At 43.3% G+C, this 26,598-nt stretch overlaps 1 protein-coding gene across 1 annotated transcript in view; it reads left to right on the forward strand.

Moving 5' to 3' along the window:
• The window catches only part of LOC117420258 (laminin subunit alpha-5-like), a 61,137-nt gene that overhangs the window by 33,641 nt on the left and 898 nt on the right, over window positions 1–26,598 (forward strand). The window contains 63 exon segments of the mRNA XM_058991010.1: window positions 110–209; window positions 439–491; window positions 619–724; window positions 869–968; window positions 1,203–1,359; window positions 1,956–2,094; window positions 3,108–3,250; window positions 3,467–3,573; window positions 3,667–3,820; window positions 4,108–4,271; window positions 4,404–4,512; window positions 4,633–4,730; window positions 4,883–5,090; window positions 5,226–5,352; window positions 5,477–5,616; window positions 5,863–5,978; window positions 6,229–6,346; window positions 6,349–6,442; window positions 6,578–6,782; window positions 7,940–8,084; window positions 8,387–8,527; window positions 8,731–8,892; window positions 9,490–9,603; window positions 9,727–9,810; window positions 10,033–10,263; window positions 10,482–10,595; window positions 10,691–10,818; window positions 11,106–11,186; window positions 11,335–11,549; window positions 11,738–11,838; window positions 11,927–12,110; window positions 12,516–12,659; window positions 13,013–13,164; window positions 13,260–13,370; window positions 13,701–13,812; window positions 14,591–14,755; window positions 14,991–15,187; window positions 15,329–15,445; window positions 15,731–15,885; window positions 16,694–16,835; window positions 17,089–17,188; window positions 17,270–17,383; window positions 17,645–17,830; window positions 18,064–18,206; window positions 18,604–18,780; window positions 18,871–19,007; window positions 19,425–19,578; window positions 19,908–20,041; window positions 20,424–20,586; window positions 21,124–21,249; window positions 21,441–21,595; window positions 21,898–22,030; window positions 22,199–22,342; window positions 22,470–22,600; window positions 22,762–22,923; window positions 23,451–23,568; window positions 23,819–23,976; window positions 24,303–24,492; window positions 24,738–24,890; window positions 25,237–25,396; window positions 25,501–25,628; window positions 25,942–26,035; window positions 26,451–26,570. Of these exon segments, the coding sequence (XP_058846993.1) occupies window positions 110–209; window positions 439–491; window positions 619–724; window positions 869–968; window positions 1,203–1,359; window positions 1,956–2,094; window positions 3,108–3,250; window positions 3,467–3,573; window positions 3,667–3,820; window positions 4,108–4,271; window positions 4,404–4,512; window positions 4,633–4,730; window positions 4,883–5,090; window positions 5,226–5,352; window positions 5,477–5,616; window positions 5,863–5,978; window positions 6,229–6,346; window positions 6,349–6,442; window positions 6,578–6,782; window positions 7,940–8,084; window positions 8,387–8,527; window positions 8,731–8,892; window positions 9,490–9,603; window positions 9,727–9,810; window positions 10,033–10,263; window positions 10,482–10,595; window positions 10,691–10,818; window positions 11,106–11,186; window positions 11,335–11,549; window positions 11,738–11,838; window positions 11,927–12,110; window positions 12,516–12,659; window positions 13,013–13,164; window positions 13,260–13,370; window positions 13,701–13,812; window positions 14,591–14,755; window positions 14,991–15,187; window positions 15,329–15,445; window positions 15,731–15,885; window positions 16,694–16,835; window positions 17,089–17,188; window positions 17,270–17,383; window positions 17,645–17,830; window positions 18,064–18,206; window positions 18,604–18,780; window positions 18,871–19,007; window positions 19,425–19,578; window positions 19,908–20,041; window positions 20,424–20,586; window positions 21,124–21,249; window positions 21,441–21,595; window positions 21,898–22,030; window positions 22,199–22,342; window positions 22,470–22,600; window positions 22,762–22,923; window positions 23,451–23,568; window positions 23,819–23,976; window positions 24,303–24,492; window positions 24,738–24,890; window positions 25,237–25,396; window positions 25,501–25,628; window positions 25,942–26,035; window positions 26,451–26,570 (8,713 nt within the window).

Genomic DNA, 26,598 nt, shown 5'->3' on the forward strand with positions numbered 1-26,598 from the left:
AATATCTTCTTGCAAAGTGTTGTTAGATGGAAACATGCTCCGTTTATTTTTTCACCTCATTTTTGCACCACAAAGAATATGCAACTAAAGGATGTTCTCTGCTGTGCAGGGTTCCTGTAACTGCCGCCCATATGTCCAAGGAGCTGCCTGTGACACCTGCAAACCTCTGTACTGGAACCTCACTCCGGATAACCCATACGGATGCACTAGTAAGAGAAACCGTGCCCATCATGGTGCTGTGGTTTTAAATCTCTCCATTCCTGCACCACTTGCCATTTTACTTATGATGACACCTTGACCTGATTTCATTTGCATGTCTGGATTCTACCTCTTTGACCCACAAGGAAATCCAATTTTAATGATTGGTTTCAAATTCTGTTGATAATACTGTTGCTATTCCCAGATGTGGCCCCGCAATCATCTTGTTTGTTTCGCCAGGCTGTCGCTGCAGTACAGAAGGCACGATCAGCTCAGTCGCTGAATGCTCACAGGTTAGGATTTTCGTACATCCACGTTTTTATTTTAGTTTTCAGTTGATAAAACTCAATGGGATCAGAGTCGCATTGAAATATGAAAGAACTGTGTAGAGTATACAGTACCTGCATTTTCTTCATGTAGGGTAATGGCCAGTGCTTCTGCAAGCCTAACGTGTGCAGTCGAACCTGCTCGGTGTGCAAGGATGGCTACAACAATCTGGAGAGAACAAACTTCTTTGGATGTCAGGGTGAGTTGCTTGGGAGTTGATGCAGCCTTGATCATATATTTTATGGGTAACCCATTTTGGAGATTATGCTTAATACAGTATTAATTGTGCTATTTATACTGGACCAGCGAGAGCATTCAGCTCTGTTCCTTTCTGTTCCCTAAGGGTGCCAGTGTGATATCGGCGGGTCTATAGGTCTGACTTGTGATGATCGAACTGGAAGGTGCCAGTGTAGAAAGAACGTAGAAGGACTCAAGTGCAACCAGTGAGTATATCCTAATAGATACATTTTTATTTGTGAACAAAAGCCATAACATCATAATGAGAACAATGGCATCCACTTTACCCTTTTATCAATATTGTGACCACCTGGTAACAGTTCAATATTGGTGTACAGTGGTCTAGCCTTGGCACCAATATAGTGTTCAAGCAGGGCTGCCCAGCGCAACTCTCATGGCTTTTAGTGAGCACTGATTTTGCCTCTGTGTGTGTATTTCAGGCCAAAGAGGAACCATTACTTTCCTGATCTCCATCACCTGAAGTTTGAGATTGAAGACGGGACCATGATGGATGGCAGGCCAGTGCGCTTCAACTACAATCCGCTAGAGTTTGAGGCTTTCAGCTGGAGGGGTTATGCCCAGATGTCATCCATCCAGGTAAACACACATCCCCAATACATGGCAGGAAGTTACATGTTCGGAATAAAAAACACAAGTTAGCATGACAAAGAGCATACCAATATTTTAGATATACAAGTACTTCCATCTGTTACAGTTTGCATTATATTTAGGAAGGACATCATTGAAAAAACAGGTTGTGCAGTAAATAAATGCCATACCACAATGTAAGGAATAATAATTCAATGCAATATATGTTTTTTCTACAAGAAAGGCCGGCAACAGCTGATTTCTAAAAGCAGCCTAAGGTCCCTTAAAAATATATAGAACTTACCCTTCAAATGTCTCATGGTTACGTTTTTAAGAAACCAAACCGTGACTTTCTTGTAACTGGTGAACACTTTTCTTCCATCTCCTATGCATGTTTTTGTTTTTGATCTGCGCCATCTTTCTTTTTTTCTCAAAGAAAGAAGTGCATTCTGTGCAGAGTCTGACGTAAACTTGTTAGCTCTGGCATTTAGGATGTTAGGTTTGTTTAGAGCTTGTGCTGGGTTTTCTGGCTTCCTGTATTAGTGGTGGTGGTATTAAGGCATGGCTTTCGCTTTTTTTTTTTTTTGCTTTCTTTCTTGTTCCAGCCAAGGGTAGTGGTGGCTTTCAATGTGAGCTCTCCTGACCTGTTTCACATAGTCTTTCGCTACGTCAACCGGGGTACCACAGACGTCAAGGGCAGAGTGTCAGTCCTGGAAGAAGGAAAGCATGTTCTCTGTAGCAACTGTAAGTGCTGATTTACCATCTTATCTTATTTTAACCCCTTTTCTATTAGTTTACAGCTGTCTGGTAGTTATTTCCTTGCCCCAGGTTTTGAAGCAGCCTGTCTTAAGTGGAAGAGTTCTTCTTGGGGCTTCCCTGGAGTGGATTAGCTGGAAATCTCAGCCCAGGCCTTCAAACAGGCCTGCTAACGCACCCCAACACCTTTATTTTTTTACAGAGTAAAGTGAGAGTTGCAGTGCACGTGAAGGAAGCAGAACTCTATCTGTTCAACTTCATCCTAAGATATGTAAATTCAGGAGATACCGTCTCATATGGTAAAATTACAGCATATCAGGCAGAAAGGCAAGGTAAGGAACAGGCCTTTCACCATTGCCCAGTTCGGTGAACTTTTTAACTGGAGGGAAACGAATAATTGAATTGATTCCTGCCCTGCGTAACAGTTTAACTTCTTGAAACGGATGATGGAAACCTTAAAGGGGTACCCTGCTTATGCTTTTGGATTTCAAAAAGACATTCGATCACATTTATAACTCTTTTTTTTGTACTGTTTTTATTGTGGATAAAATGACAAAAGCAGCTAATAAAATCTAAAGGTTATGGCACTGCCATGGAGATGCTTTATAATAGTACATTTAATCCAGGCCACGGTCTCTGATGCAAGTCTCATGTGCTGTGGGCATGTTCGTAATGCTCATTTGTTCTTTTACACGGCTCACGTTCTACAGGATTGGTAACCGGTGCAGAGAGCAGAACCCCACAGTTAAATACTATGGCTATCTGAAGTACAACACATGTAAAATTAAATCAATGTCTTCCAGTTTTTTGTGCACAGTTTGATCTCAATCCTTGTAACTCAATCTCTGATATAATGATAATTACAGTGTGTGCCATAACTGGTATATGGCAGCATCAAGTCATGTAAACCAACTTTTTTTGTATTTATTGCATTTCATGATTTAACCTAACCACACTGGCGGAAGCATGTGTTTGATACCAACCTGTCCCACCTCCCCCAGGCTCGGACCAGTCCAAGCAGATCATCTTTGCCCCAGGCTCGGAGCCCTCCTTCGTCACAGTGCCCCAGAATAGCTTTGTGGAGCCATTCGTCCTGAACCCTGGCACCTGGTCCATCATCATCGAGGCCCAAGACATTTTGCTGGTGAGGATACGTGTCAGCCCTGGCTAACGGGTCCTCTACCTAGAAACAACACAATTGCAGAGATTCGTAAAGGATTTCAAAAACCTCCAGCCTTCTGTGTGTTAGATACAAGGAACCAGGAGGTTGCATTTTACTTGTTTTAATTAGTTATCTTTAAGACATACAGTATAACATGCATGTTTTTTTTGTGTGTGTGTTTTTGTTCTTGCTATGCAGGATTTCCTGGTCTTGTTGCCTAGTGCATACTATGAAGCCCCTGTCCTTCAACTGAAAGTCACAGAGGCCTGCAAATACAAACCCAGCCCTGAAGAAGCCAAGAAAAAGTAAGTCATTGTAAATGATTAAATTCTGCTCTGACCAGACCTGCCTGTGGGTTTGTTAATGAGTGAGTTCTATTTGATCTGTCCTCTCTGCAGCTGCCTGCTGTACAAGTATCTCTCGCTGGATGGTTTTCTCTCAGCCCCTGGTGTTGACGGGACCTGCAGGTCTAACAACCACCTGCCTAGACGCTGCCAGAGCGAGACCCTTACCCCGAGACACCCTCCCATGGCTATCTGCAGCGGGAACGATGTGAGTTGATTTTTGAAGAACATAAAAACTGAAAAAAAGAGATGTTCTTTCCCTGGGTCTTGACTGACAAAGAGCCAGCGAAACCCACAATTTTATAAATGTGGCATACATAGTGAATGTATACACTGAAGAATGCACTAAATGTATGTTTCCAAAACAGCTGGCTGTGAGTGTGGCATGTATTTAGCGAGTGAGGACATTCCATATGTTAGAGCTGGCTTACAGTTAGTGTGTGTTTTAATTTGTGATGTCCTACTAAATCCATGTCCCTGATCCATGGCTTCTAGATAAACGTGCAGTTGAAGATAACTGTCCCCCGACCTAGTGGCTACGTCTTGGTAGTGGAGTATGCGAACGAAGACGAATCGTCTCAAACCCTCAGCATCTCTGTGAACACGCCAGGAAGGCAGACTCAGCAGGAAAGCATCATTCTCTACAGCTGCAAATACAGGTAACCATGTCTCTTTTTAGAAACTCGATTGATTTCACTCCTGAAGTTAATTCTTAATACCAAGTATATTGGTATTTCTGCTTCCTACAGTGCTGGGGACACTAAATAAAGTGCTTTATGTTTCTGATGTAGTTTCTTGTGCCGTGGAGTGGCTGTTGATAGCAAGAATCGAGTGGCTGTCTTTGGACTAACAACAGAAGGAGATGTGCAGTTTATTGCAGACAGAGCTAATTTCTTCTTGGTAAGATTTTTTTATAAAATTTCTATTTTGTAAAAGGCTTTCAAATTCTGAGGAACAACATGTTTTGAGGATTTTTAAATGCAAGCTGTGTGATACTGGTGTGTCTGTGTTTGATTTCAGTACAAGGTGTACCTAATCCCTCATGAAGAGTTCACTATGGAGTATGTAGAACCTAAGATGCACTGTATCAGTACACATGGGACCTTTTCACCTGACAGGTAAGCTGAAAGTATTAGCAGTTATTACAGGCCTCGGTGAACCTGCAGAGTTTCTCAATGCAGAAAAAATGCCTTAATGTTCCACACTTGTGAAATGAGGATTTAATGCTAAAGAAACTGTTGCCCAGTGGTTTCTTCTTCTTTTCTTCTAGTGGTGCCTTTATCCCTTCCCGATTCCAGACGCCCTCCCAGTCGACAGTCCTGAAGGATGGACTGGCATCCCTGGTTCCTGAGGCTCCTCTCCTCTCAATGGAATCACAAGTCTTCCCTGCAGACAGGCTGGAGGGGCCACAGCAGGTTGAGAACCAACCACGGACTGCGGTAGACAACCCAGAGCTGACCCGGCTTGACGGCTCCCAGGTAAAAATAAATTGAATGGTGTATTTCTTAGGGATGTCCAAAAAACTTAAATCACTCACCTTCGAGGAATGTGCTTGTGTATGTAGCATCCCATTCCTGCTCTCGTCTGTGCTTGAATATTGCTTTCCTCTGCAGAACGCTGTTGTGTATTTGACCCGTGTTCAGACGCTGGGACGCTATGCCTTTATTCTGCACTTTTACCAGCCCAACCACCCCACCTTCCCTGTGCAAGTCTACCTAAACGGGGGCCGCATCTGGCAAGGTAAGCTAAACCTTTATCAGCTTTACTGCTCTCCTCGTTAACAACTGTTTAAAAAAAAGCCTTAACAAAAAGCATGTACAGAACTTTCTAAAAAAAAACCTAAAAACTTGACTTTGTCTTCCAGGTGAAGCCAATGCAACCTTCTGCCCACACGGCTTTGGCTGCCGCAGTCTTATGATCTCGGAAAATCAAATCATCCTGGATGTGACGGACAATGAAGTCTTCATTACCATCAAAGTTCCCAGGGGCAAAACGGTCTGGCTGGTATGTATGCAACTATAAAATGCATTTATGTGTTGACGCTACTTTCCTTGTGTATGGGACTTTGCCATTTCAGTGGTGTTGTATATACTGTAAAAGGCATCTGTCTTCTGTCCCAAGAGAAAGAAGTTCCATTGGAGGCTTTTGGCTGCTATTCTAGAATGACATGCCCCCCTTTCCCCAAATACCATTGGTACCTGATCAATCGATCCTCTATGATCCTTTTTAAACCTATGCATTTCTCTTTAGGACTACGTTCTAGTTGTCCCAGAGGCAAGCTACAGCTCAAACTATCTTGTGGAGGAACCTCTGGACAAGTCCTATGACTTCATCAGCCACTGTGGAGCCAATAGCTTCTATATCAAGTAAGCACTTCCTTTTTTGTACAGCAATGGGTTTTATTCAAACAACACAAGGTGGAAGTTTTAAAGCATGATTTTCTCTCTCTCTCTCTCTCTCTCTCTCTCTCTCTCTCTCTCTCTCTCTCTCTCTCTCTCTCTCTCTCTCTCTCTCTCTCTCTCTCTCTCTCTCTCTCTCTCTCTCTCTCTCTCTCTCTCTCTCTCTCTCTCTCTCTCTCTCTCTCTCTCTCTCTCTCTCTCTCTCTCTCTCCCCAGCCCCTACGATTTCGACTCCATTCTGCCGGGAATCTGCCATCTCGCTCTCGGTGTTCTACAACAATGGCGCCCTGCCCTGTGGGTGCCATGAGGCGGGGCGCTGTGAGCACAGCCTGCGATACCTTTGGGGGGAAAGTGTAACTGCCGGCCCAACGTCATTGGAAGAGACTGCTCGCGCTGTGTCACCGGCTACTGGGGCTTCCCAAACTGCAGGCGTGAGTGCTTCTAATGGGGAGAAAAGACCATCAGCACATTTACAACACAAGGCTTTCTCAAATTAAGGGTGTTTGATACACCAGACACTCTTTATTGACCTGTTGACCCGATTTCCCTTGCCACCCTCTCCCCAGCATGCCAGTGTGGGACGCGGCTGTGTAACGAGGTGACGGGACAGTGCATCTGCCCCCCACGCACCGTGAAGCCTGAGTGTACCATCTGCGAGCCCCAGACCTTCGGCTGCCACCCTCTGGTGGGCTGTGAGGAGTGTAACTGCTCCCGTTCGGGGGTCTCGACACTCACCGACATGGGCTGCAACATCGAGAACGGGCAATGCAAGTAAGAGCAGAGTGGAGGCCGAGAGTGATAATGAGGAAACCGTGTTGGTTAAATGGAGGCGTTAATAATTGGGGATGTTGTATGATGTAATATAACATCCAGTAATGTGTCTTGAAAGCTTTTGTAAACTCCAAGCACTGAGTACATCTTTGCTCAGCTTGTGGTTTGGCCCACGAATAACTGCTGTGCGTTACTGACCCCTCAAGCATCAGGGGTTAAAGAAACATAGTCTTTGGGAAAGGGCAGGAATGTGGGCCTTTTCATTCTTGGAATGCTTTTTATAATGTTGAAAGGACACTGCATACAGTAAATTCCTGCCCACGAAGAGGTGATCTCTGGGGTCAGTAGGAAGTAGGCACGAGAGAAAGGGCCCAATAAGGGAGGAGCTGTTCTTCAGTTCCCTGGTGTCCCCAAGCTGGGTGGGATTTTGATGGTATGGTGCCAGATTCTTCCTCTGCCTTTTCATATCTCCCTAGAATTTGTCTCAACACAATCCGGTTGTAAAGATGTTCTAGGAAACACTGGTAGAGGTAAAACGGCAGAACTAGAACATCTGCTACAGATGCAAACAGACCGGATGGTGCAGGGGCTGTATTTTGAACATATCGGGGGGGGGGGGGGGGGGGGTCTGGCTACAATTTATGCTTTCTTTTAAATTGCAGTAAAGCTTCAGTCACTTCTTTTTGTAGGTTCTGTCTTGTTGGCACCAGGTATTTTTGAATGCAGTTCAATCAAACCATCAGTACAGAACAAGTCTCAAGTTCACTGTTTCATGCATGGTGACCTCATATGCGGACGAATAAAAATAACTGTCTTCTGGTCTTTATATTTGGACATATGGAAGACGCAAATGCATGATAGCCATTTTTTGCGCATATAACGCAATGGAGAAAAAATGTATTTATTACACGTCCAAAACTGCTTTTTTCAATATTTCGTGCATGAAAGGGTTTATTTAGATACCTAGAAACTCAAGTCTGTTCAGTGAAGATTACAATTGCTTAGTTACTGTAGCTACTACAGACATTTTTATTCAAGATTTAAGATAATTAATTGGTTTTCTTTTCACCTTTCACTAACCCTGAAGGCACTAGCAGAAACATTTGTCTACTTGATGAATGGAGGAATCATTAACCTCGAACCTATGTTTTGTTTAGATGCAAGGACAAAATTATCGGGCGGCAGTGTGATCGCTGTGCCGCTGGTTTCTATGGTTACCCCAACTGCCGGCAGTGTGAATGCAGCGAGGCCGGCACCGAGGATGATATCTGTGACTCTGTCACCGGGCAGTGCCACTGCAAGGTGAGTGCTGCTAGGTAATGCATCTCGTTTCGCCTTTATATCCGCTTGAGAGACATTAAAGAATCGTACTTTAAATGTGCAATGTTCATTTTAACAGACGTGTTTGTTTTTCTTCCTGAAACAATTGCAATGTTCTCTCTGAGGATGATCTCCCTAGAAAACTCCTCCAACTAGAAGGAATCTGCCCAGTAGTACAATTAAACTAACACAAGGGAACGACTAATCCTTCAAAACACCCAACTTGAGCTAGTCCACATACAATCCATCTCTTTTTTTAAAATATTTTATCCTCTCCCCGTTAGGAAAACGTGGAAGGTCCGAGGTGTGGCCAGTGTCGAGTGGGGACCTTCCACCTGGACCCTGCCAATCCCAAGGGCTGCACCAGCTGCTTCTGTTTCGGAGCGACTGATCGCTGTCGCAGCTCTGACAAGCGCAGAACCCAGGTAAGGAGTCCACCACTCTTAGCTGCATTTGTTCACAAAGTTAATGCCATTCATTGTGTTTTGTATCAATCCTCTTAGGATTCGTGATATTTCCTTATGAAACAAATGCTTTGATAAATGTCATTCAATGCAAAAGATAAGTAACTGTCTATTCAAACTACCTAGAGAAACTAACCCAGACTGTCTGCCTGTTTTCCACACAGACAGTGGACATGAACGGCTGGGTGCTGCTGAGCGGGGAGCGGCAGGAGCTGGCAGTGTCTGTCAGTCCGGAGCGGGGCTTGGTGGAGGCAGACCTCAGGGACGTGCCTGATGTCTATCAAGAGCTACATTGGCACGCTCCGCAGAGTTACCATGGAGACAGGGTGAGGAACCGGGCCTCTCATCCAGACAGCAGCAGATCAGATACTGAAACTGCCAATGGAGGTGGAAGATCAGACAATTGGATTAGTTATCAGATCAGCAGGGTTGTTGTGGGTTTTGTTGGATTTTGTCTGAGATTAAAGGGTGAAGGGTGCTTTTGAATGCTGCTTCAGTGATTTTTAAGTTTTAAATCAAAAGCAGCTATAGAACCCATCTCCAGAGCCAAGCAATGGTAATCAACCAGCAAAGCCTTCTGCCTTTACCACTACTTCAGTTTTGTGCAGGTTAATTCTTATCTATGTTGAAGTAGTTTAAAAGGGACCAGCAGTATTAGAAACAGAGTTTCCTAATGATTGGGACACACGCGTACTGCAAAACAATTAAAGATTTTAAAGAAGTCAAAATTGTGAACCTGTCTCATTGTCAAAGCATGGCAGCAAGAAAGCCAAGATGAAAGTGTCATGTGTTTATTCCAGGACAAGACAGATGTATTTTTATTAAGAGGGTTGCATTCTCCTAATTTTACCGTCACATGCATACATGAGATACTTCAACTGTTGGAAAAGCTAAATATTGACTCTGAACTTGGTTCCCATCAGGTTTCCTCATACGGGGGGTTCTTGCGCTACCGGCTGCACTCCCAGTCTCTACCTATCAGGGGCGATGTTGCACCTCCTCCGCTGGAATCCGCTCGTCCCGATGTCATTCTGAAGGTATTGCCTTAAAAACTTTATAGCATAGAAGAGTTGCTTAGACCAGACATTATTCACTTCTTTAAAATATGTCTATAGGTCGTGTCACATTAAATAACACATGGCATTTTTCTTCTTCTGCAGGGGAACAAGATGACCTTGGTGTACCAGGATAAGAGCTACCCGGACCCTGGACAACTGCATGAAGGGAACGTCCATCTGATTGAGGTAGAACTACCCCTGATTCACAAGGGTCTGCAGCGTCTGGGTGTCATGTGACATTTAGCCTAAAAAGCAACATATACTTTCTCATAATGGAGATCAAGAGGTTTGTCTGCGATGGATATTGGACTATTTTCCTGCATTATCAGTTTCTTGTTGTAAAGTAACAGATCTCGTATTGGGTAATGGAGTACTCTTCAGTTTCTGATTCCTGGGTTGTTTTCACAGGGTAATTTCCGTCACGCTCAGACGCGGAACAGTGTGTCACGGGAGGAGCTCATGATGGTGCTGGTGGGTCTGGAGGTGCTGCAGATCCGCGCCCTGCACTCGCAGTCCTCTGTGTCCGTGTCACTGGAGCGAGTTGTTCTGGAGGGGGCGTCCCAGGCCACATCGGGCAGCGCCGCCAGTAATGTGGAGATCTGCATGTGCCCTGCCAACTACCGTGGGGAATCCTGCCAGGTACCCAGGAAACTCAAGTACCACTGCTTAAGAATGGAACACGAGAACCTAGTCAAAATGTACTCCTAAAGCAACAACATTTCTGACGATTGCAAAATGAGTAATTAGGGTGGGGGTGAGAGGGGGTGAGTGTATTGCCAGCCTAAAGCAGGAGTGGCCATTATTTGTCATTGAGTCGTATTGGTAATGATTGTTAACCTCTTCTCTCCACTCTGCAGGAATGTGCCCCAGGCTTCTACAGGGACACCAAAGGGCTGTTCCTGGGCAAATGTGTTCCCTGTAACTGTAACGGGCACTCGGACGAGTGTCTGCCTGGCTCGGGGATATGTGTTGTAAGTGCAAATTCAGACCAGTCTACTTGCACTCTATGCAGTACAAAAAAAAACTCTTTTGAATTCGCTTTTTTTTTTTTTTTTTCTCCCACCAGAACTGCCAGCACAACACAGAGGGGAATCACTGTGAGACATGTCGGAATGGTTTCCTTGGCAACTCCACCGCTGGGCAGACCCAGTCATGCACGGGCTGCCCCTGCCCCCTCCAGGTCTCCTCCAACAAGTATGTTCCTCACCGCTTCCCGCTAACAGGCTAAGGGGTTGATTTTTAACAATTGTTGATGCAATCCAGGGCGAATTCCCCAGTGCTGTAATCCAGCGTTGGCTTTTCTCTACAAAGGTTGATAAAATCAGACCATAAGTCGAAGAGAAGTTTCCTGCTAGCTCTAAGTAGTAACTTTTAGTTCATCAGGACAGCTGCCAGGCCTAGCGAACTTGTTTTAAACATAAGATTACCAGGACTATTTCTTTTGTATTGAACTTGTTTTGTTCATTCATTCCCCCCCCCAGCTTTGCAATTGGATGTGTTGAGAGATCCTCTAGCATGCAGTGCTTGTGTATGCCTGGTTACGCTGGTCCTAAATGTGAAAGGTAAGAGCCGTCTGTGATTATTTCTGTAGCAGAACACTCTAACTACTGCTTGTATTGAAACAAATATGAATATAATATCAAGGTACCATGTGACTTATTTCATGAAGCAAGTCTAACAGGTACCTGTGTTGCTTTTGACGTTGTGCAGGTGTGCCCCTGGTTTCTATGGAAACCCAATGGTGATTGGAAGCTCCTGTCAGCCGTGTCAATGTAATGGCAACACAGACGCGAACATGCTGTTCAGCGACTGTGATTCTCTGATGGGAGTCTGCATCGGGTGCATGCATAACACTGCGGGACCTCACTGTGAAATCTGCGCTCCTGGGTACTTTGGAGATGCAATTATAGCCAAGAACTGTACAAGTAAGTCCAGCTACATTTGTATTCTCATGCTCAAGAATTCACTTAATGTAACGGCACTGCCCTGAAATGCTAATCTTTGAGAATTCTTTAGATCATGTCTGAGAATGAAACGTTAGGCTCAGTGTTAGTGTTTAGTTCCTTCTGCTCGTGCTCAGACTTAAAACTATTGTGTGTTTTTTTTCTCTCAGACTGTAACTGCTCTCCGTGTGGGACTGCATCATGTGACCCTCGAACTGGCCAGTGCCAATGCAAGCCTGGTGTCACTGGAGCCCGTTGTGATCGCTGTAAGGTAAGGGCTTTATCTTTGTAGATGATACTGTGCAAAATATAACTGTAAAATGTGTTTTTAATGGACCCATGTGCTCCATCCCCCTCAGGACGGGTTCTACGGCTATGACTCGTGCACGGGGTGCCAGCGTTGTGACTGTGACAGCGCCGCTGCTCTCACCCAGGCCTGCAACCCACAGAACGGGCAGTGCTCTTGCCAGCCCGGGGTTAGTGGCCCTCAGTGTCTGCAGTGTGCGCCTGGCTTCTGGGGCTATACCTCGGACGGCTGCACAAGTAAGTGTCATCTAGCTGTGTTACTGCTTTTTTTTCTTTTAGTTCTGTATTCGTTGCCTTTTTTTTTGCATCCGGAATATATTAACCCTTCACTGCCCTGGTTATGTCCCCATGCCTATTTAATGCCTATTTTCTCAATATGAAATATATTGGACACTGGGCAGCAAAGGGTTAAAGTACTGTTTGCCTAAAGCAGACGTAGGCAACTCTGGTCCTAGGCTTAACAAGTATTATTAATTACTTTTACTGCTTTACAACCCAGGTGGAGGTTTAATTTGTTCAATTAAACAATTAACAACACAGCTGGAATAGAGACCTGTTCAGGAAGGGCCAGGATTGGCCGTTCCTTTTTTTAAAGTGAGAGAGACGGCCGGGTGTGATTTTCTTGCTGTCTCTTGTTCCCAGGATGTGACTGTAAGGGGGGCTCCTGTAACCCTCGCAGTGGCGAGTGTACCTGCAGTGACGGGCTCACTGGGAAGCAGTGCGACTCCTGCCTTCAGAAGCTTGCGGTCCCAGTGGTGAACGGACAGGGCTCTCTCAATTGCCAGAGTGAGCAGAGAATTTTTTATGACAAATGCAATAGCATTAAGACCCTTATAAATGTTTACCATGGTATTTTTGCAGTTTTTCCATTATCATACTATGCATTTACCATTTTTAATATGCTTTACCATACCTCTCTAGGCTTTACAGTGCTTACCTATGCTTAACCATGCTTTTATTATTCTTTCACACTTTGCTATGTTTTTACTATGGGAAACTTTTATAAGGGGAAATAGAGCAGAGATGGTGAAGGTTGAAGTTTTTAATGGTGGAGATGTTTAGATACACCACAGTCTATACTTAATGTCTTTAGAACCCTGTGATTGTTGGGCTGAGCTGAGTGTGCGTTTGATTGACAGCTTGTGACAGCTGTGTGGTGGTGCTGCTGGACGACCTGGACAGCATGAAGGGCCTGTTCCCAGTGATCCGAGACCAGCTGACCAACCTGAATGCCAGCTCTATCGCCTGGGGCCGTCTGCGGGGGCTGGACGAATCCATCGACAGCGTAACCGTGAGTACACACCAGACACAGTGGAAACACAGTGATGTAACAAGACGGGTAACATTTTTAAGGAACTCTGGCTCATGTTTTTATTTTCTGTTCAGAACAAGCTTTACGACTATAAGGATGTGCTGGATGACAACAAGCAGAAAGTGGATGAACTGGAGAACGAAGACATGAATCTCTCGCAAGATCTAGACATGCTGGAGGAAAGGGTAGGTTCTGCACTGCCCTGGATCTGGAATGTTTTACAGAGCATCCTCTAGAACAGGGGTGGGCAATCCTGGTCCTGGAGGGCCGGTGTCCCTCCTGGCTTTTGTTCCAACTGTGCTCTAAATTACTTAATTGTACTGATTATTACCAATTATTGGTCTAATTAAGTAATTTAGAGCACAGTTGGAACAAAAGCCAGGAGGGACACCGGCCCTCCAGGACCAGGATTGCCCACCCCTTCTCTAGAACATCAAGGACCTTTTTGTTAGTGAAGTGTCTCTCGAGCGCACGTTTGGATGAGCCCTCATCTGAATTGGTTTCCTTTGGTGCAGGCTGCGCTGGCTAACAGGAAAGTGCACAAGCTGGAAGACAACATTGCTGCGACTCGCCAGCGTGCAGAGGACTTGATCAAACACATCGGGGACATCATGAAGGCTGTGCAAGGTATGTATGCTCAAAACAAACCGACAACTCAACTCAAACATCCGAAACTGCATCTTTTTGATACTTCCTTACATGGTAGAAACCCTGAAGTGTGTTTATCTCGATACACCATCAAATGCATTACAACTACCAAGAAGAGTTGTTCAAGATGAATAGATATTCATGTCTTGACAGTCCTTGGTGTGTGCTCTGCTTTTACGTTAGCGTAATGTAGGTCCTCAAGCCAGATCTGGGGTCAATTACAGTTACAATGCTATTTTCGTCAATTACAATTAGTTACAATTGTGTTGCAGCAATTATAATTATTACAATTACACTAAAAAGTAACATCAGCATCTACACACATTAACATGTTTATTTATTCTAAATAATCAATCAATACTCAGATACAAATACAGAAAAATACTTTTTTTTCAAACAAATGGGGTCACCAAAAGTGGTTGAATACAAGAATAATGATCGAATGACAAATAAATGCATAACAACTGTAATTGATCAATTATATGGTACAATTACGCAGGTGTTCCAAAGTTCAATTACATTGTAATTAATTAAGAATTGCACAATTACAATAGTTTTTGACCCCAGGTCTGCCTCAAGCGCCACACTTAACAAGGTATTGTCTGTTATATTGAATCATATTCTGAAATAAAACGCCACACAATAACACCATTTGATACATTTCCTCGACATCATCATGAGGTTTTTCAACCCTACTTTGAAACAATTCCAGAAATAATATATTGTACAGAGAGCTGTTTTATTTTGTTCTGCACAGATGGCATTGGCCTGGTGAATAAAACCTCTGCGAATGAGACCCATTCAACAGAGGATCTTAGGAAGAAGCTGTCCGAGATGGAGAAGTTGCTGAGGCAGATGAGGGACAGAGCTTTCTGCAACCAGAAAAAACTAGCTGAAGACGAGCTGAAAATGGCAAAAGACTGTGAGTATCGCTCGACCCAGCAACATTCAATTACACTTCTCAATGGATGAAAGACTGTGTTAACAACAATTACAGTAGAGGCAATTTGTATTTGTAATGTCAACTAAAAGGCTTTTGAATAAGATTTTGGCAATAGATCAGATGAGTAATTGTATTAAGTGTGGATGAGCTGTGGTGTGACTCACGGGGTCGTAGTGGTCAGCAATGTTAACTCTTCCTGTGATCTGTTGCTCAGTGCTGGGCCGAGTGGACAACGACATGGCGAAACGCTCAAAGGAAAACGACGGGCTGGTGGATGACATTAGGGACCAACTGACCAAGTACAACACAGAGCTGATGGACCTGAGGGACGCGCTGAACGAAGCTGTGAACCAGACCGCCCAGGTGGAGGACCTGAACAACCGCAACGAGAACCTGCTGGACGAGAGCCGGGTACGGAGTCTCACAGGGTCTCTCCAGTAGCCACGCTGCTCCTTTACTGCAGTCTCTGCACCAGACGTATTGCTTATGGAAAAAAACTTCACAAAGAGCGTTCTATTGCAGAGCTTTTCATTCTCCTGTTATTCTTTATAGAAAAAGAACAGTGATCTGCAGCGAGCGCTGGCGGAGGTGAAGGGCTTGCTGACGATGGCAGAGGACGCACTCTTTCAGGTTACAGACCTCCTACAAATGCTTGAGGATTCCAAAGAGGTACCGTTTGCCAAATTTAAAATTGAGGTTTTTGATATTTTTTCAATTAAAAGGTGACATAGATATGGTAATTTATCCATAACTATAAAAGACTAAATTGTATCATGTGAAGAGATGTGTGAACCATCAAATATTCTTTTAAGAGGCATACATGTTAGATTTGTGTTAAAATAATCCATCATTTTAATGCCAATAGTTGCCTTTAGATCTGATGCTTCCACCTTGGGCTTGGAACGAAATGATTGTAAAACTGCACCTGTAACTAATTGCTGCTGTTGTTTTCAGGACTATGAGAAGCTGGCTGCTAATCTGGATGGAGCAAGGAAGCGCCTATTGGAGAAGGTGCAGAAGTTTGCTTCGGCAAGCACCAAGATCCCCCTCGTGGAGGAGGCAGAGAGACACGCGGAACTGCTCCACCAGCTGTCCAAAAACCTCTCCAGGTACAGCTCCCAGTCTGCCCTGGGGGGAGCAGCTTTGAGGGAGGCTGAACTACGGCTTGTGATACATAAAATATATATAATGTCGTATTCCTTCGAATTTAAGACACACTTTTAGAACAATTTTTTGCTTCTCATAAATAGCCTGCGAGTACAGTATAGAGATGCATGTATTAAAATCGCCAACAAAAGACGTCCCTGCCCGAATACACAAGCAGCAACGTGACTTACAGGCAACGATTTTCAAAGAAGCGTCATTAGCTTCCTGAGGACTTTTTCAGCATTTCTAACAAACAGCACCAGCTTGGAGAGATTGGAAATGCTGATCAGACCCCCGTATTTTTTGACATGCCAAGCAATACCACAGTTCACAAATTGGGAGAAAAAAAGGTGTGAGTAATCATGACTGGAAATGAGAAGCAGCGCATAACTGTAATGCTCTGTGTGTTAGCAGATGGCCGCAGACTGCCTCCATATGCGTAATTGAGGTTGTATCTTTGTAAATGCATATTTATTTGATATTTGATTTTTTCCTCAAATTGAGGGCGAGAAATTTGGGCTGTGTCTTCAATTTGAAGGAATACGTATATTTCATTTGGCAAGCCTAGACAATGATCCATTCTGATCAGCCTTGGCTCTTAAGCAACAAGCATGTATGCCAATGTTAAAGCAGAAGGTGGAACAAAAACTATATGTAATATGTGTTGGACTATGCAGATCAGCCCCAGGCATAATGTTTTATACTGGGAGTCAGTTTCGTGACCTTCACTGCCCTGCCGCTGATCAACACCCTCTCGATCTTCTCCCACAGTGTGATTCAGGACACAAACCAAGACGGGTTCATCCAGCGAGCCATCAATGCCTCCAATGCCTACTCTAGCATCATAGAAGCTGTCAGGAATGCAGAGAATGCAGCGAAAAAGGCTGATGAGGCAGCTACCAATGCACTGGAGGTTTGTCTTCTCCTGTTGTCAGACTTGCATGACTCACCTCCAGAATTGGAATATGTTGTGTGTGTGTGTGTGTGTGTGTGTGTGTATGTATGTATTTCTATATATATAAAGTGTGTTTTGGTAGGGATCTGTATAATTAATGTATGCACTCCTGACAACAGTGTCAAGAGGTCTTTTAATATTTAGTGGCTCCCATATTTCTTGAAGACATATTTCATTAAAACATGAATTAAAGCATGGCTTTGAATTGCAGAATGTGAAGAACGAAGATCTTGGTGAAGAAGCGGACAGGCTGAAAAAGAAAAGCAACGCGCTGCTTGAGGATGCGAAGAATGTGCAAACCAGTTTGAACGGTAGGGGGAAAATATCTGAGACGCAGCTCATTTCTGTTTTAGTCCATCCCTGATATGTAATAACATGAGGCCTCCCTTTAGATCTGAAGCCACAACTCAAAGAAGCAAAGAAAAGACTGCAAGATGCCAAAGACAAAAAGGAGCAGCTTCTAAAGGACCTGAAAGACGCACAGAGCATGCTCAACATCGACAAAGGTAGGAGGTTAACCGCTTGTCAATTATTCATATGTATTTGGAGAAGGTTAATTCTGAAACCATACGGCTGGGTTGGAATTAAAAATGTGATGATGGTTAAAAGATAAATTGATGTGTGTTCAATATGGATTGTATAATTTGCATAACTGACACTTGTAAGTGGCACCATTAGATTTACAAAGCATATATTACCACGGTTACATCTTGCTTAGCTGGGAATGCCTGCTAAATGGCACTGATATCTAGTTGTTGACACTCAAGGTAATACTGAAGAAAATATTAAAAATGCCAAGGCGGCTGCAGAAGATGCCAAGACGAAAGCAGAGAACGTGGAACGCACCCTGAACCCCATCAAAGAGAAACTGGATCAGTGGAAGGACCAGTATGGCAACTCCAGCGGCACCAATGAGGACTTCAAAAATGCTTTCAAAGATGCCAACAGTTCAGGTACAGCACAGTACTGCCAGGGCGCATGCTGTCTTTCTGCTCTCCTCAGTAGATCCTTAAAAACGTGACCACTTTTCCACAATAAACCTTCCTACACAGACCTTAACTTTCCTCTTCGCTTCAGTTCCTCCTAATTCAGTTGAAATTCTTTTAATTGCTGATCTTGGCAGTTCTCCTGTGGTTTGTAATGGCAAGTTTTTGTGTTTTCTTTCTCGCAACGATTGATGTAACAGTTCTATCGCTTGGAGACACGATACCGCTGCTGATCAAGAAACTGGACAAGCTGCAGAGCCGATCGACGCAGATGCCGAACATTTCCGAAAACATCGAGCGAATCCGGGATCTTATCTCACAGGCTCGGAACGCTGCCAGTAAGGTATGGAAATCAGAAACTGCGAAGGAGGCCCATTCAACAACATGTAGCTTTATCCAGCTTGAAATTGTGCTTTCATCTCATAGGATAAGAAAGAAAACTCCACTCAAAACATGTAGACCAGTAAACTAATCTAGTGTGTATATCTATGCCCATTTTAATTCATTTTCAGTAGACTGAAACTTTGTGTCTTTCTATTAGGAAGTCATTTAAACAGTTGCCATAAACAAAAGGAATAAAGTTTGATTTCCTTATTTTTATATTATGACTTTCCACATGCAGAACTGTGTTTTATTTCATCCATATGTAGCTGAATATTCAGAATTGTTTTTCAACTACGCTGACTATTCAGCTACACAGGGCTGTATCCCTGTCTGTATTCATGTCTGCTTGTACACAGGTGAGTGTGCCAATGAAGTTTGATGGTACCTCAGGCGTGCAGCTGAGAAACCCCAACAACCTGCTGGATGTGGCCCCATACACCAGCCTCAAGTTCTACATCTCCCTGCTCGAAGGAAAGAAAAAACGTCAGACCGAGTCAGAGAAGCAGTTTGTTTTCTACCTCGGAAACAAAGATGTAAGTTTCATAGCGATATCCGCCCTTCATCTATATGGCGAGGAATGTGATGGTGTATCTCACTGTAGCCCTGTCTCGTCTCTCTGTTAGGCAACTAAGGGATTCCTTGGCATGTCGATCGAGGGGAAGAAGCTGAAATGGTTTTTCAACGTGGGAGGCCAGACGGCTGAGCTGCTGAACGAGCAAACCATCAGCACAGACGCTTTCAACATGATCAAATTAGAAAGGTGGGCCTCTCTTAACTTTATACATTATGGCCATTCTAGGAACGTTCCTGCTGCAAAATTAATTTACTTATGATGGGAATAATAAATTATACATTCATAGATTCAGCACAATGTTCTTTAGTCCCCTCATAGTCCTAAAATAAAATAATTACTTGGCTCACCAGAGAGGGATGCTGGGCAATGGCATCACCCAGTGGTACAAGTTTTCTTCACCAAGGTGTAAAATTTGGGGTAGCAGTTAACATGTTCAGAATTATTAACCCCCTTCACTGGTGTTTTTTTTAACAGGGGTTTTGGAATGTGCCTTGTCCTGTGCTGAGCATTGAGTCCCATACACACTATATTGATCCAGTCCTACCCTTGCCTAGTCTTGCTGGTAAAGCACTGCTGTATTGCTATTTTGCTTTCCTGTTCCAGGATCTTGCAGTATGGACAGATGTCTGTCACTGTAGACAAAACCACTTCTCTTGTGACTAAGGGAAATACCGTGGCCGGTGGAGACGAAGGTCTGCTTACGCTCACTCCGAGCGACACCGTCTTCTACGTGGGCGGCTACCCGCCAGACTTCTTGGTAAGAGACGCTTTGTAACAATCTAGAAAAAGTAAGTGAAGTAATTCACTTACACAGAAGCTGGGTAGTGGACCAGAGGCCTTGACATCTCCAGCACAACCACCTTCTCGCTGGACCTAAAAATGACCTTGTCAGGTGGGCTGACAGAAACGCCGAACTACAGGACACTTTGCAACCTTTTAGCAGTAGAGGGAGCGTGTCAATGCATACCTACTACAGGGCAGGTTAATCGCTGAAATGTATATATATCGGTATATCTGCTGCAGTCTTTTGTGTTTCTCTGCTAAAATGTTAGCGGCTGCTCTAATCAAAGCTTGCTTCTTTTTTAGCCCCCTCCTGAGCTCCGGCTCAGCAAATTCCAAGGCTGCATCGAGATGGATTCCCTGAATGAAGAGGTCATCAGCCTTTACAACTTCGAAAATAACTTTATGGTCGACACGGTCAAAGACCGGCCCTGTGGAAGGTGAGATTAATGTGAAATACGCATGAACAGGATGTGAGCACAGTCATTGTCCCAGATGTGTGGTAAATAGAGTGGTTACCAAAAATTATTATTATTATTATTATTATTATTATTATTATTACATTTCCCAGTCCTTCTTTAAGATTGGTATATGTATTTAATAGTTTGATGATGATGATGATCCAATCTAATTTTCATGTTTTTGACTCTGGTGGTTGAGGCGTTTCTCCATTTATTTTGTTCTTATTTTAATAATTTTCTTGGTAGTCAATAAATGGTCCACACTCATAAAGATGAACACTAAAATAATTATTTGTATATTTTTATTAAATATTCTTCTGGCCATCCCTCCTAACGTGTGTCTTTTGTCCTCGTCCCTCAGAAAGAAGTCAGTCACAGAGCCCTGGATCAACGACGGTTCCTACTTTGATGGCTCCGGTTTTGCTGCAGTTGAAATCCAGTCCGGTTTACCAGGGACAAGTCGATTTGAGCAGGAGGTCAAAGTGCTCTCCTATAACGGCATCCTGTTCTTCCTTGAGGGAGAGGTAGGGCCATAAAGCCGTTGTGCCAGGCATTCACCAACTGAGCCAGCCGTCCCCAAAACAAAGGTTTATTCCATTGCCTCTACCGGCAGAGCGCTACCACTTCTAGCAGAGGAAAGCTCAGAAGAGATCAATAGGTCTATGATGGGTGAAACAATCATTTGTAACCAACATCAAGCAACTGACCAGGTCACATTGAATTGAAGACCTCTTCAGGTCTGCTCTTCTAGGCTATACACTGATAACGTAGAGATGGTGGAAGACAATGGTATGAAGAAGCAGACTCCCACTGCTCTTCTAAAAGAGGCAAAAAAATTTACCCCTATTTGTAACACTACTGAGGCTACTGACCCCCCCAATGTGTGAACAGATGATCTGTTATTATATATATTGCATACTCATCGCTGAAACAAGAGATGGATTGGAATCATGGAGATACCTCCAAGCATATTCCTTCTGTATTTAAGATTTTGCTGAAATGAGGTTTATACATTTCCAGAGATTTCACTAAATAAATATATATAATATATATTTTTTCAGGGTCATTTCATTTGCATTGCTGTCAAGGATGGAGATTTGAAACTTTACTATGACTTCAATGGTGAACTTAAGGAAGCCCCTATTCCCAATACGGACCTAAAAATCAGTGATGCCAAATCCAAAGGGGTAATGTTTATACTGTACCTACCTATTATTCTAATTTGCTTTACTTTGGTTTTGGATTGTTGAGGAATGTTGTATGTAGGTTATTTTGCATCTGTATTCTTTTGTGAAAATAAATAATTTATTGTTATGAGTAGTAGTAGTAGTAGTATTGCTGTTATCAGAGTTCTGAATCGCTGCAATCCATTCCTTAGATCCAGATCATCCTTCGTGAACCCAATGGTAACATGAAAGTGTACGTCAGGTTGGAGCGAAAGATGGCCTTTAACGTGGAGCACAGTGGCAGTCCGCTGAACTTTAGCAGCGTCTACTACATTGGAGGCGTGCCGGAGGAGATACTCCCCAACAAGTAAGCAGACTGGAAGCAAATCCTCAAGTCTCCAACAAAAAAGGAAACTAGTCCAACTCTTACTGTCACAAAGCAGAGGCATCAGTTTTAGGCTTTGCTGCAAAGGTTGGTTTAATTAAACTGAAAGAAAAACCTTTTAATTTCAATGTTGCTTTGTGTCCACTGCACGACTTGCTGTAGTCTGAGGCGGTGGAACTGCTTTTTATAACATCTTCACCTCAGAAAAGAAGAAACATATGGGTTATTGGATGCAGAATAAAAGATGTGATGTGATTTAATAATGTTTTTTTTTATTTGCGTAGATTGAAGCCTCTGTTCCCTAATGGAGGATCTATCAAAGGCTGTGTTAGGAGCATTAAGGCTATAGACAAATACATTGACCTGAAACGCATGAATACCACTGGGGTCAGCCATGGGTGCTCTCCAGACTTCCTGGTAAGTACAGATAATAATTATATATGGTGATGCTAAACTTTTGGCCATAGCTGTATATTATAAATCCTGGACATTTCCTGTATTTACTATGTGTCTTCTTCTACAGTATGTTGTGTTGACTAAATAAAGTGATGGGAATCCATCTGAACTCCTGAATGATTTGTTTAGGTTGCTCGAACAGCTAGGTTCACAGGCAATGGATACCTGGACCTGTCATTGGACAATGTCCCCAGTCTGCTGAACAATTTCTACTCAGGCTTCGGCTTCAGGACAAGTCAGAGCAACGGACTCCTGTTCTACCACAAAACCACGGTATGTACAGTCTAGCCTCCATGATTGGCTACAGCAGACAGGATGGAAAGGGGGGTAGAAAACAGCTACTTTAAAAACCAGCCTGTGAGTTCCTGGGCTGTTTTCATTTGGTTTGGTTTCTTCACAGGTGGGACACTGCCAAGTATTACTGGAAAATAGCAGGCTGGTGGTGAACTCTAACAGTGGTGCAATTAAAACCAAAAATCTTTATTCTGACGACATGAATCACTACGTGGCTTTATACATCAACAAAAATGGGTAGGTCCAGCACTTCGTGAAGATAAAAAAACAGCTTTTATTTTGTAGTGAGTACGCGTCTTTTTGTTTTAACTCGAGATGTAAAGTAATTCCATTCTTTAGGTCTGCTATATAAAATCCTCAGCGTTTTCCCAATGTCATCAAACGTCTTTTCTCTCCAGGGTCCGGCTGTACGTGGATAATATTCTGGAGGGCAGCAGCACGGGGAGAAGGAAGCGACATCTCCGGGAAGTTGTTCTGGAGAAGTTTTACTTGGGCGGTGCTCCAGATGCTACTCTGGGCTCCAACCTGACTGGCTGCATCAGCAACATGTTTGTTAAAAGGTGAGGAACACCACTGTTCTGTTTCTTTGTTGATATTTATCATCTGAAAATGGAATCCGCAGTGCGTACCATTCTGTTGGACGGTTATCCAGTCTCTTAAGCTTGGAATAACATTTGCACGAGGGAAAATGTTCCTTGTTGTACAGCTATATAGTATATCATTAAAGGTGCTGGTTTGCTTGCTTTTTTACATTCAAAATTCACTGAGATTAGTTTGTCCCCAGCACTTCAAGTGCAGAATTAATACATATTAAAATAAACAAATTAAAAGACAAATGTTTCGACTTGAAGCCTTTTTCAGCGTTTGTCATTGAAATCAGTTTATTTTGTGGTAAGCGTTCAGTATGTAGTTCATAGCCTTAACCATCAGTAAGAATATCACCCTAAACCTCCTTCTGCTGGGGCAAGACAGTATAACAAAGTTTTAGGTTAAGTGAGGATTCTGTTCAGTGTTTTTAACACTGCAGTGAAGAACTCCAGCCCGGTTGTATTAAAATGACAGTGTTTGTGTTTCCACTCTCTCACAGGGAGAACGATGAGCAGATGGTGGTGGACTTCCTGCAGTCCAGTCTGGTGCAGGTGTCTCTGAACTGTCCGAGCAGCAGAGAACCACAACAGATCCGGGCGTTGGTCAAAAAGAACAAGGTAAGAATTGAATGCAATGAGATGGTAACCCCAGCACACTGTTTTCTGACATCACTGCGCGTATTTGCTTTAGGAAGTCCGCTCTTAGGTTTTTAATTTATTTTTTTATTTTTTTAGTCATTTGAAGCCTTTCTGTTGCAGGTGTGGAGTATAATTATTAGTTGATATTTATATAAGTAAATCAAATACCACGTTAGTTTGTGATGTATTATTATACTGTAATACAGAACCCCTTGTTTTCTGTTCACAGATGCGGTCTAAAGCCACACTGAAAGCGTCCCGGAATCGTATCGTGGAGCGATCCTGTCGGTCTAAACAGCCTAAAATCATTAGTGGAGCATTCCAGTTTAGCGGCTTCGGGACAAGCCGACTGGAATTCAGCAATGTCCCAGAGTCCTTCCGGGACAGGTAAAACAATGATGCACTCATTTAAAATACAACCTGTGTGCCATGGAGATCGAGGTGCAGTACATGAAGGCAAAGGTTGAGAGGTTTTTGGTATGCACCCAAAAGAAGGGTTGGTACCATTGGATATTGCGTGCAAGCGCATGTGGAAGAGAACCCTGTTTATTTGTATTTATGTTTTTTACTTAATTATACGTCTTAACATTTAAAATCCCATCAGTTATCCTTGATGTATTACCTACTGTACAATTTACATGGTGAAGTGCATTATAATGTATTTTAATTGGGAATTAATAATCCTAATTTTATTTATTTATTTTTTTAAACAGGTCCCACTTTTCAATGGATGTCCGGCTGAATTCTTCCTCCGGATTGCTGTTCTACGTCTCTAATGAGAAGGAGAACTCGCTAATGGCCCTTTCGGTGTCAAGCGGACGTTTGGTACTCCTGGTCAGCATCGCCGGAAAGAAACTAAAAACACGAAGCCGAGAAAAGTACAACGATGGCCAGTGGCATACAGTGAGTGAATGTTATTCTCCTGGTTTAAAAAGCAGTGTCTTGCTGGTCGGCAGCCTTCTCTCATCAGTCAAGTCGTATATTTGTTGGCAGCTGCTGCTGCATTGGTGGTTGTTGCACCTTGCATGAAAAAGCTTCTCAATTTAAAATACATTTTCTTTACTGAAAAAAAGATTATTACATCTATGAAAAGAAGCTGTTTGCAGCTTGTCAGATGTAATAATGGGATCTTGTTTTTTTTGTTTTAGGTCTTTTTCAGCAGAGAGAAGAACAGAGTTCACTTGGTCACTGATGGACTGAAAGCTCAGACTGGCACACTGTCCAGCACCGGGCAGCTGCTGGTCAATCCACCATTCTACGTGGGAGGGGTTCCAGCAGGGAAAGGCAGGACACTCACCACAGTAAGTAATGGGCAATAGCATGGTACCAGGCTTTACCAGAGCTCACATGTGTGTTTCATTTATCCCCAGAAAGGCAGCACAGTTTAAGGACTTGCGAGGTATCTGAAATTCAATGGTGTTTAGTTTTAAAGAATAAAAACTTGCATTCTACAATATTCACTTAAGTTTTTTGGATAGAACCAAACGTTATGTATGTTGATTGCCTACTCGCTGTACATATCTCACGTACACTTTGTGTAGACATTCTTCTGTTACCGCTTTGGTAATATGTGGACGTTTAGCCCCCATGGCACACTGGTAGCTTGTGTCAAGCTCTTGTGTTGAGTTGACTCCTTTATTTTTGCAGGAGCTCTCAGTCAGCGGCTTCGTCGGCTGCATCAAGAACCTGAAACTGGACGGCAAGTCCCTGGATCCCCCCTCCAGCACCTTCGGGGTGGGCCCCTGCTCCGAGAGCAGCCTGGAGGATGGGGTCTACTTCGCAGCAGGCGGAGGGCATCTCGCTCTCGGTAGGAAAAAAAACAAACTTAACTTTGTTAATTAGTATGTAAAAAGTCAGTTGCTAATAGCTTAAATAAGTACTTCACTTTGTGGATATCCTTGTTTCTTTCAGACAATTCTTTTGCAGTTGGTCAGGACTTTGAAATGATGCTGGAGGTTCGTCCTGTGACTGACACAGGCCTGCTGTTCCACATCGGAAAGAAGAGACACTACCTCACTCTTTATGCAGAAAATGGGGAGGTAAATACTGATCGCTTCAGTCTTTCTGACTGGAAGCACTTCACTGTGAAGGGACTGGAATGCAGCCCTCGAGTAAGCACTGGGGAATGTTAGTATCTATGCTGGATAAAGGCACATTTTATAGTTTCTGCTTTCCCTCATCCAGTACCATATGTCCACACTTATAGTAGTTAAAAGATTTTAGTGTAAGAAGTGCTTGTGGTACAACAGTGCCACCTGGTGGATATTAACACCTTTTTGTATAAGGAAGAAATACATTATCTAGTGGAAAAGTAAATCTGTTTATAATCCTGCCCTGCTTTTGCTGTTTTAGGTGACTATCAAAGTAAATAACGGCGGTGGAGAATTCTCAGCATCGGTAATCCCTGAGCAGTCTCTCTGCAACGGCCGCTGGCACCACATTGCAGGTAAGAGAAGCCACTCGTTAAACCACACTAGAGACAATTGCCAAGCACTCAAACTGATCGGCTTGCTTATGGCATTCTTTCACAGTTTATTGAGACCATCATAATCTGTGGATATATGGAGGAACCTTCCCTTCTTTCTCTTAGTCACACTTACATGTTGATCTATAACATGATATGATCAGTTTTCATTTTGTATTTACTGCCGTTGTGGGTGATTTTTGTAAGTTTCTCGCATACCTGAGCGACAGAAATCCAGTGTTTCTGTAGTACCCAATCCATTTTAAGGTATTGTTTAACTGTGCCCACTATCCTAAACATGTTATTATTACAGCAGTTATTATGTAGACATAGATCAGCCTGAATCTGCTCGGCCTGTTGCTTTGCATAAGGTGACCATATAGAGTTTTATTTTCAGTTATTAAACGCAACAACGTTATTCAACTGGATGTCGATACAGAAGGAAAGCACGCAGTAGGACCAACGCGGCCACACTCCTCCAGTACCAAAGAGATGTTATATTTAGGAGGAGTGCCAGGTAAGGGGCATTTTATCATTTTTAAACA

This window comes from Acipenser ruthenus, chromosome 18 (assembly GCF_902713425.1).
Source record: "Acipenser ruthenus chromosome 18, fAciRut3.2 maternal haplotype, whole genome shotgun sequence".
Classification (NCBI taxonomy): domain Eukaryota; kingdom Metazoa; phylum Chordata; class Actinopteri; order Acipenseriformes; family Acipenseridae; genus Acipenser; species Acipenser ruthenus.